At 43.0% G+C, this 10,709-nt stretch overlaps 1 protein-coding gene across 13 annotated transcripts in view; it reads left to right on the top strand.

Annotated features, from left to right (window-relative positions):
• DYSF (dysferlin) overlaps nt 1-10,709 on the top strand; it is a 205,543-nt gene that overhangs the window by 155,103 nt on the left and 39,731 nt on the right. For 8 of the 13 annotated variants that reach the window (XM_006775294.2, XM_006775292.2, XM_015571486.1 and 5 more), the window contains one exon: nt 3,017-3,079. The exons of the other annotated variants lie outside the window; for them this stretch is intronic. In XM_006775294.2, coding sequence (XP_006775357.1) covers nt 3,017-3,079 — 63 coding nt within the window. The remainder of the gene's footprint in view (nt 1-3,016; nt 3,080-10,709) is intronic. 13 annotated transcript variants of the gene reach the window in all.

Genomic DNA, 10,709 nt, shown 5'->3' with positions numbered 1-10,709 from the left:
TCAAATATCTTATTAAAATATTAACATCAGTTCCAAAGCCTGGGGGTGGATGTAGTCTGCGTGTGTGTGTGTGTGTGTGTGTGTGTGTGTGTGTGTGTGTGGCGCATGTACATGAGTGTGTGTGAGAGGTGGGGGGAGGCTGGGAGCAGGTGTGTGTGCAAACTCTCCAGTGTGTGTATAGTCTCAGTGGTGGTGTTGCGGGAATCATGGCCATGACCTTTAACTTTCCGAGGGCAGGCATGGGTATATCCTCAGAGAGGGGGCAGGGAGGTCTTTTATCCATCTAGTGTTCTGCCTTAAAAAAAGGATCTCATCTATTTTTTTCTGATGACAAATATATGTTCATGATATCAAATTTGGAAAATAAAGACAAATGAACAAATACGCATTGCCTTCAACCAAGAACGCAACCTGAATGAACTGCCACCAGCCCGCCATTCTCTAGCCCTGCCTTTCTCCTGGGTTCTCCTGTCTCCGGTTATGTCTCTGACTCTGAATTGGACTCTATCTTTAAAACAAAACTGGGGTCTTTGTTTACTAAGCTGCTTTTCATTGAGCTAGCTCTGGTGCTCTGAGTATGAAGATGGGGAGAGAATCGGTGAGTAGGAACACACGGAACCTGCTCCTCCCTAGAGAGGGCCTTCAGGCTCAAAGTAGAGGTGGTGTCCTCTGTTCACCCCATATGTCACCCCGCTTCCAACCACTAGGTGCCCCTGGGGACACCTGGTGAAGGGTGACTCTTGGCTATAATCCTGAGAGACCATTCTGGGTGTGTATGTGTGTGTGTGGGATCTCCTATTTAAGTCTCCAGAGAAGAATTTCTGGAGGTGGGGAATACGTGTGTGCTGAGGAGCGATAAAGAGCAGGAGCACACTGGGGATGTTTCACTCTGGTTGGGAGACAGATGAGAGACATGTTAGCAGATTTAAAATGAGATGCCCAGAGTGGCATCAAAGTGATGAAACGCTTTATTAGCAAGGACACCAAGATCATGGGCTCTCTTGGCCCTTGGAGGTCAGTGTGGCCAAAGTAATCAGGAAAGCTTCTCTGAGGGCGTGGGGTTGGAACAGCAGAGGGGAGAGGAAGGCTTTTCTGGTGGGTAGAGTGGCTGGGCAAGGGCTTGGTAGTGGGACTGTGTGTGTGTGTGTGTGTGTGTGTGTATGTGTATGTGTGTGTGTGTGTGTGTTTGTGTGATGGGCTTGGGGGTTAGGGAGGAAACCCCGGCTAGCATGCAGGAAGCCTCCCAAGGCATGCTGACCTGTGCCCCCCACCGTGGGGTGCGGTGGGTGGGGTGCCGGGGCTGGCTGCTCCCTGCCTGCCAGGCCAGGGCTAATTTTGAGCTGGCTGCTCTGGTTATAGTCTTTGGGACGCCATGAAGGTGGAAATGTGCTCCTAGAACCGGAGCGGCAAATTATGCCCGAGTCCCAAAGGGGAACGTGTAATTTCGGAAGCTGGACCAGATCTTTGGAGCACTATGTTTAGCTTTATTTTTTCTCCCTCTTGCTCTGGTGAACTGCCGTTTCCCTCTCACCTTTCTAAAAACGAACCGTATTAAAAATAACAGTAAGGCTTCTGTGAGGTTCGGGATGAGAATAGGAGGGGGCAGAGCTGCTACTTGGCCCGGCCGTCTCTGGGCAGCTGGGGGTTTCACATGGAGTTCATCCGGTCTGTTCCGGGGTCACACCACACCCACCAACCTGTGGCCAGCCCCCCCCCCCCAAAAGCCATCCAGCAGCCTGGCTGGGTGCCCACTGGCCCTTCCGCTTTCCTGCCCAGCTCTGGCTCTGACCAGCCCTGAGGCCTAGTCCAGGGGAGGCAAGGGTTCCCTCAGTGCTGTCCCTTCACAGGGCAGGGGTGAGTCTGTAGTTGCCAAGTCCCCCCAGTTTCTAGCAGGCTTCACTGGCAGGCGTTCCTGATCCCTTCCTGATCCCAGGTGAGCATGTCTCCCAGGCTCTTCCTGCCCAGGGAAGGAGGACGGCTTGGGCTTGGCCTCCTCTGGACTCCCCAGAGCCCCCTGCTCAGGCTCAAAGGAAGAGAGGGTCTAGCCCTGGGAGCCCTGGTCCAGCCGGTCTCCCACCCCTCCAGCCCTATGTTCCTGGCCTGAACCTTCCCTCTCTCTTGCATGTGCTGTGCTCCTTTGCTCCTCTGCCTCTTTGCACTTGCCAGTCCTCCCCCCCTGCCTGCAAGGCGTCTCCTGGCCTTGTCCACTAGACTGGTGCTCATCCAGGGAGGGCCCCATCTCCGGGGCTGTTGTAACGGCCTCTGCAAAAGTCACCCACCTCCATTCCCGACACCCGAGGCCCCTGGACCTGTGGCCCAGGGACTCACCCTATAAAACATCGATTCAGAGTCGCAGAAGATGGCAGGCAAGCATCTGGTGCCAGAAAAGGATGCAGAAAGCTTTCTGTAGTACAGGCGGCATAACACTCTGAGAGCTGCTCTTGTACAGGGTTCTGGGGAAGCCGCACGATGCCCTGGCTCTTGTCCTGGAGGAAAGAAGACTCAGAAACCTGCACTAGCTTAGAAACTGTGCCCAAGCAGGCGTTGGTGTAGCTCAGCTGTCAGAAGAAACCATCAGGGATGATGGGAGGTTTAAAAGGAAGGGGGACATGTAGAGTGGCATTGAGTCAATGGCCGAAGGCAGTGAGGAAGTGGGCAAGATGCAGGCATTGGCTGATCACATTCCTGTGCCTCACCTGTGCTAGGTGTGCATGGCCTTTATCTCATCCTCACTTATGGTTGCCCTGTGAGGGGAGCTTTGCGCCCATTTTCCGGATGGGAATGCTGACTCTGAGAGGTCAGGTGCTTGGCCAAGGGCATGCAGTGAGCAAAGCAACGGGGCCAGGATTTGAAGCCAGGCTTGTTCTCCAAAGCACATGTTCCTCCCATAGCTTCACAGCCTCCCTGGAGGGAGAGCGGAGGGTGTCTGGTCGAGGACAGTGCTTCCTTGGGGCTCTCGGCCTTTCCTGAAGTGGTTTGTCTAATCGTGTTGCTAACCAGCGTGTTTAATTTGTAGCTTGCAGACGGTCTGTCGGGTTCGGCCCCCACTAACATGGCATCTTCTCCATCCAGTCCTCATGTATGTATTATTTACCTATTTGTGGGTTCCTTGATTTCCCTGGGGGGCTGGGAATGGGGACGGGATGAGGAAGGAGGAGTGGAAGGGAAGAAAGGAAGTATTTCCTGAGCCCCCGCAGAAAACAGTTACCTGCCCTGTGCCGTGATGGAGCAGGTGGGGAGAAAGCTAAAGGAAGACTCACAGAAACAGACATCCCTGAGTTATCTCTCAGAGCATGCTGGGATTTTCCTTAATTCCATTTAACTGCATGAGGACTGGGGGTGTGGTGTGGTTGGGGTTGCATGAGCCGGTGGAAACAGGGAAGTCTCTAGATTAGACCCTGACTGCTGGGACCTGGGACACGAGAAGCCTCTGTGGGCAGCGGCAGGCTGACTTTCTCTGTCTTCCCAGAGGCACGAAGGGTATGTGTGAGCGAGGAACCCTGGGCGTCCCAGCAGCCTCTTCTGAGAGGTCTTCGGGCGCCCATGGCCTGCTCCTGCAGGTCCCAGCAGGGCCACTTCTTTCCTACCTGTCATCTTGGGGGGTTGGGGATCCTTCCAGGAAGAGGACTTTGGTGTCTGGCCTTCCACATACACTCACAAAATCCCAAGCAGAGGGCCAAGGGGGAGTCCCTGAGCTGCAGGGGGCACAGAAGAGACAGGACCTGCCAAAAGTTCAGTTCCATTCATGGTGCCAGGGGAGGCATTGCTGTAGTGGGTGTTTTATGGGCTTTTAGGAAAAGGCGATCTATATTTTAGATTTTTTTCTGATTTATCCATTGTAGAGACTATAGACTACACAGATAAGTGTCAGGCAGAAAGTTGAAGTTACTTGTATTCCTACCAGTTTGGAGACAAGCACTGTTAAGGTTATAATGTACCTATATTTTTAGGTATCTTTTATGCACATATATATATATTTTTTTTACAAAATGGAATCATATTATACTTTTTAATAATCTGCATTTTCTTTTACTTAAAAGTATATTGTGAATGTTTTCTCATATCTTTACATTCTTTTAAAATATGGCAGCATGTCATTTCATTATATGGACACCCATAAAGTTTTAACTATTGCCCTACCATTGGACATTTTTTCCCTAATTTCTACTATTATTTTATTTTATTTAGATGGGCTATTTTTAAATTTACTTTATATAGGTCCAGCTCATTTTTTTTATTATGTTTATTCTTATGTATTTTTTAGCCTTTGTTGCTAAGTGGAATATCTTTTTTTCCCATGACTTTGTCTAACTGGTTATTTCTGGAATATAGGAAAACAATATTTTTATTTGTTTACTTTGAAGTATAATCTTTATTAAGCTTCATTAGTTCTGACAGTTGTTAATTGATTCTGTTGGGTTTTTCAGGTAGGTAAGATTGTTTTCTTCAAACAATAATAAATGCTATCTTTTTTTCTAATTTATACTTTATTTCTTTTTCCAAAATAACATTTGATAATTGAGATGCTAGTGAGCAAACATATTTAGTTACTGATTCTAATGAGAAGGCCTCTACCATTTTTCCATTAATTATGATAATGATTGGTAGTTTCAGATAGATATTCTTGATTTTGTTAAGTTGTACCCTTTATTATTAGTTCACTAATAGTTTAAAATTAGGTACAGAAGTTTAATGTTACCCAATGCTATTTGGCATTTATCAAGTCGATCATGTTGCTTCCCATTGTTCTGTTGATGTAATGTATAATTGTCCTGCATTCCTGGAGTAAACCCAATCCGGTCAGTTGGTCTTGGTATTATACTTACTGCAGCTGAAGTCCTCTTATCTAATTGATCAAGGAAGGTAGGTGATTGGCTAATTGAAAAAGTTGATTCAATAAGGACTCATTAAAAGTCATACATAGGTACCATAAACATTTAATTTCTAACCGTATCCATGTATTTTCATTTGTCAATTATTTGGATGTGCCAAGGCCTCTTTGAATTCGGAATTGCTATTTGAGTGTGGTCATTCTTCTGGTATAAACCACATCTGAAGTGCATTACATATTATTTTCCCTTTAGGTTTATTGAAGTTTGATGAGATCTTAAGAATACCTGCAAAAAATTTGTATGGGGTACTTTTAAAGTTTGAGATTCCCCTCCTCCCACCTTTTAAAAGTCCGACTTATCTTTAACTGTCGTCATTAAAAACAAAACAAAACACCCTGCATTAAATTAGTTTTCATAGATATATGTCCTTTCTTTTTAAATTCAAATTTTATATATTTTTGTAATACTTCCGCATTGATCTAATTACCATATTAGTACAACTGGCATAACCTGGCTTAAGAACAAGTACAGATGACTCTTGGTCAACATACAGCGCCTCTGCTTTGAGCTGCAGTGGACATTCTAGATGAGCCGCAGGTTTTCAGCTGGCTCTGGACCACAGTCAGTAGACTGTTAGTTGAGAGAATGGATAGTGTTTATTGATTTATTAAAAGGAAGTTTGTGACTAGAATTTCTAAAAGGTATCACTGAGTTAGATTTGCTATTACTAATTTAGGATTTTTGTATCTCTATTAATAAGGCTTATGTTTAGTTTATTTTTCTAGGTTTTGATATCAGGGTTATAATAGTTTCATAAAATATTTTTTTTTGTGGTAGACTCTCATTTTCTGTGACCTTGAACAGTCTCTATGGCATTACAATGATTATTTCTTAAAGGGTTGAAAATACATTTGTGCCACTCTTTATGAATTTGAATTATGCAAGTTGGAAATTACATGATATAAATATTTTAATAGTTTTGCTTGTGTACAAAATATGTAATGATATAAATCAACCTAAATTTAAAAAAATGATTAACAGTTATGTAATTTAAAAGGTGTTGGCCAGCCCAGCCAGCGTGGCACAGTAGTTGAGTGTTGACCTATGAACCAGGAGGTCACAGTTTGATTCCCAGTCAGGGCATATGCCTGGGTTGTGGGCTCAATCCCTGGTGTGGGGCACTATTCCCGGAGTAAACCCAAACTGGTCAGTTGGTTTTGGTATTGTAGTTACTGCAACTGAAGTCTTCCTCTCTGAAGCCAATAAAAAATATATATAAAGGTGGTGACCAGGAGAATTGTGTTTATGATTTAGCTGGTAAATAGGGTACCCATTATCTTTTCTGTAAAATGGTGTCATATTATGTGAGTTCTGAATTATATCTTATGTAATTGTATAAGATGCATCAATAAGATAAGAAAAATAAACAATAAAAAAGAAAAAGAAATAAAAAGTACACAGAAGAATCAAATCTGAGATTAATCACAAATTATATGAGTCGATCGCAGGAAGGCATAGCTTGTGTCATTGTGTAAGATGCATCAGCTCTGCACTCCTTTGTAAAATCGGGCCCAGCCCCTGTCGGGAAGGGGATTCTTTGGTCACTTTCTACTTTTTAGTCAATTTGGTGGCTTAGAAGTTCCCCAAAATGGCCTATTAATACATATGATAACAATAAAAGAAGGACTTCAGTATATGTTCTGTTTTCTCCTCATTCCTAATTTTGTAGATTTGTGTTTTTATCTTTCTTACTAGACTTAATAGCACTTCATCTACTTTATAGTTGTTTTTTATCCACAGAACCAGCTGTTTGAAAATTCTATGAGGCTAATTTCTTTAATTTGTAGACTTAAGTCATTTTTAAGCTCTCTTCCTATGAAATTCCTATTATATATATATTTTGGATATCTTGGGCTATCACTTTGTATCTCTCTCTTGCTTCAACAATTGTTTTAAAAGGACAAATTTATGGACATTTTCTTCTAAGAATTCTAGAGTTTTGCTTTCCATACTTAAGTCCTTAATCCTTCTGAATTGGTGTGTGTGTGTGTGTGTGTGTGTGTGTGTGTATGTGTGTGTGTGAAGTGTGAAGTAGAGATTAGATTTTTATTTTTTCCCACATAGATAACCAGTGAATTCATATCGTTACAGAATGACCTGTCTGGTCTCATTGATCTATAAATGATAGCTGTGCCCCGTATCAGGTTTCCATTTAAGTGTGAGTCTGTTTGTGGGCTCTCTAGTTTGTTCCACTGGCCCATTTGTCTTTCCTGGTACTAATACTCCACTGTCTTATTTGTTATAGCTTTATAATAAACCTTGACATCTGGTAAAGGAAATATTGCACCTGTTCATTTTCAGGAGCGTTATTGTTATTGTCCTTTGCTTTTTTACCTCAATTTTGAAATCAGCTCACCAACTTCTTTGAAAAAACTGTTGTGATTTGTGAGTGAGTTACAGTGAGTTTCTGGATAAATTTGTGGAGAGCTGACATTTTTATAATATTTTAACAATGAACATGATATATTTAATGTCTCTCCATTTATTTAGATCATCTTTAATGTCTGGTACTGTTTTTGTTAGATTTAGTTCTAGCTAGTTTTACTAAAAAACTAGCTTTATTGTTATTTTTACTTGGGCTTTTTGAGGTACATTTCTGATTATTTTTGGGGCTTGTATATAAATGAAATGAATTCTCATGTGCTGGTGTTATATTCAGAAACTTTATGGAACTCCCCTGTTAATTCTACTGATTTGAGGATTCTTCTGGGTTTTCTGTGTAGCAACTCATATAATTTGTGATTAATCACAGATTTGATTCTCCTGTGTACTTTTTATTTCTTTTTCTTTTTTATTGCTTATTTTTCTTGTCTTATTGTACTGGCGAGGACCTTCAGTTTAATATTCCAAGTAACTGATAATAGAGAGTTTTCTTATCTGGTCCTAATTTAAAAGTGCATATTTTTATGTTTCACCAATGAGAAACGATTACTAGTTAGCAAAGAATTTTTATCATGAACTTTTATTAAATGTTCTTTTGTATCTGTTGATAGAGTAAATGGGGAATATATAATATTTGAAAAGATTGAGAACTATCCAGAACGAATAAAAGGAAAACAAACACCAGCTCTCAGGTTTAGGAGGACGAGAGCATGACAGAGGCCAGAGATAGTGAAATCATGTCTTCCAAGTGCTGACAGAAAATAGGTGTCAGTGAAGCTGCTATTTCCAAGCTAAGGGTGAAATAAAGACATTTCCAAACAATAATTTTAAATGGAGAAATTTTACAATGAGCTTAACCCAATTAAAGGAATTCCTGTAGGCTCTACTTTATGAAGAAAAAAATGTTACTAGGAGGAAGTCTGACATAGGAAAAGAAATAACCGCGGGTTACTATTTTCTAGAAAAATGGATTACTTAAAAGGTAATGCTTCAAAAACGTAGTTTATAAAGGTAGAACACAAGTTTGTAAATTGGTGGATGACGAAGTTAAATTGGTGGATGATGCCGGTTATATTTCCTTCAGGACTGCAAACTGACTTCGTGTCTGTGGTATCCTCTTCAGACTTCCTGTGAATATAAATGAGTCATTTGTTTTCTTCTGTTAATTTACTCAGTTCTTTAACAAACCACTTGTCTTAATCCTCATACTGATCCCCTTGTTTTGAACCAGAATCTCTTCTTTCTGTCTATTCTTACAGAGGGAAGTCCTTGCTTGTCAAGTCCTGGGAGCTCAGATGGCTTATGCCCACTAGTGCATGGGCTCCCTCTCATCTCCAGCTTAGATGAGGACTCAGGAAGGACTCAGCCAAAGGTTGCTGTATTTTTGCTTGGCCAGTTAGGACTCCAGCAGGGTGGAGACGTAGGAAGGAAAGCAGGGTCAGAGGCTTTTCTCCTGGGCTAAAGAGGTTGTTTCCTGTTTGTTGTGGCCACCAGGTGTTGGCTAGCTAGGTCAGGGCCTTCAACTCCTATGTAGGAATCTTATTTTTTTAGAGATATGGAAGGAGGGGAGAAATAGAGAGACAAAGAGAGAGAGAGAGAGAGAGAGAGAGAGAGAGAGAGAGAGAGAGAGAGAGAGAGAGAAATGTCAGAGAGACACATCTATTGGCTGCCTCCTGCACGCACCCTAACCTGGGCTGGGGATCGAACCTACAACCCAGGTACGTGCCCTTGATCAAGAATTGAACCCATGACTCTTCAGTGCTCGAGCGGACGCTCTAACCACTGAGATACTGGCCAGGGCCAATGTAGGAATCTTTTAAATAAAGGACTGTCTCCCACCAGGCCCACCAGAGTGGGTGTTCTTTTAGGGAAGTGCCCACAGTCTTGGCCCAGTGGATCCTTCATCTTGTGGCTTCAGACCTAAACCTGATGGGTCAGTTTTCTTAGGGGTGGATACATATTTCTTAAGTCAAACTGGGGTTGCCAGTTTATGAGATTACAGTGAGAGATACTTCTGCTTAGGGGATGTGACCTTGAATCTAGCTGTGGTCTAGCTGTGGTCTCTCTATAGCGGTGGTTGTCCACCTTGGCTGCACATTAGAATCACCTGGGAAGCTTTTTAAAATCCTGATTTCTGGGCCTTATCCTCCGGAAATTCTGTTTCTTTGTTAATGTTGCGGCCCCACCCCATAACAAAGAAACAGAATTTCCGGAGGATGAGGCCCAGAAATCAGGATTTTAAAAAGATTCCCAGGTGATTCTAATGTGCAGCCAAGGTTGAGAACCACTGGTCTATAGGCTCAGCAATGGGGAAGCCAAATTGGGATTGGAAATGAGTGAGGAATCAGAATGAGGAGAGAGAATTCAGTGATTTAAATTTGATGGCAGCTGACCAAGATGGGTGAATACATCTGCCTTTACTGGTAAAGGTGGGGACAGTTTAGTCCCTAAGTGGGTGCCCCCTCTCCCCTGAAGGTGCCGATGTGAGTGTCTCTCAACAGTGAACCCTTACTCCTCATTCCCTCTGTTTTCAGGACTGACCAGTCCCTTTTTTTCCACGAACATATTCTTTCTCTAGATGTATGAGTACAATCTACGCACTGAGGGTTAAGGCTCAGTGTAGGAGCCACTCTTCCCCGAGAGGTGATTTTGCCTCTCCTTGCTTTGAACCATGATGCATTGATTTCATGGCCTAATTCCCTAAGGACAGACCCATTTCCCTTCATTCCAAGTTTCAGGGGGAATGCCTCATTTCAGCTCATGAGTACTGACAACCATTTATCCACAGACTTTGAAGCAAAGGTTTTCTGAGCAAAGGAATCAATTACAGGGTGTGGCTCCTAAGTGAGGAAGCATTTCCAGAGGCATCCAAGGCGGTTTGTCTCATGGTTGCACCTCTGAACTCAAGAGCTTGAGGCAGAATATTTGAAGGTTAATAATGTCAGTGATTTTACCTGTACTTTGGTGTATGTCCGTTGTGCTAATTAGGAAGATACTTATCTTCTTAAAATGGGTTTCTTAAGGACATGTTTTTGGCAATATTGGTTTAGCAAAAATGACTATATGTGCTTGAAAGTAACAAAACTGTACTTCTTTAAAAATATCTCCGGTTCAGATGTGTTGCCAGTGCAGCCTGGCCTCCCCCCACTCCCATTAGTTCTGATTAGGGAGGGTTGATGCCTGTCACTGCGTGTGATCTGGACCTTCCTTTGTGAGTCATTCCTTCGCTCATTTTCTCAGAGCAAATACAAATCGCCCATCAAATGACAAGTGAAGGCACAGGGGAGGCGAGGGGAGGGAAATCAGAGCCGAAATCTGTTAGCTATTTGGAGTAATTGGTTATTTGCTGTGTTTGCTGGTTGGGAAGCAGAGCACATACTTTACGGTCTCTCCTGTTACGGGGGCTGGAGTCACCCGCCGATATTATCCTTGTTT

Source organism: Myotis davidii, unplaced genomic scaffold (genome assembly GCF_000327345.1).
Source record: "Myotis davidii unplaced genomic scaffold, ASM32734v1 scaffold247, whole genome shotgun sequence".
NCBI classification, from domain to species: Eukaryota; Metazoa; Chordata; class Mammalia; order Chiroptera; family Vespertilionidae; genus Myotis; species Myotis davidii.
Note: the sequence above shows the minus strand (reverse complement) of the source record. Positions and strands in the feature narration are given on the sequence as shown.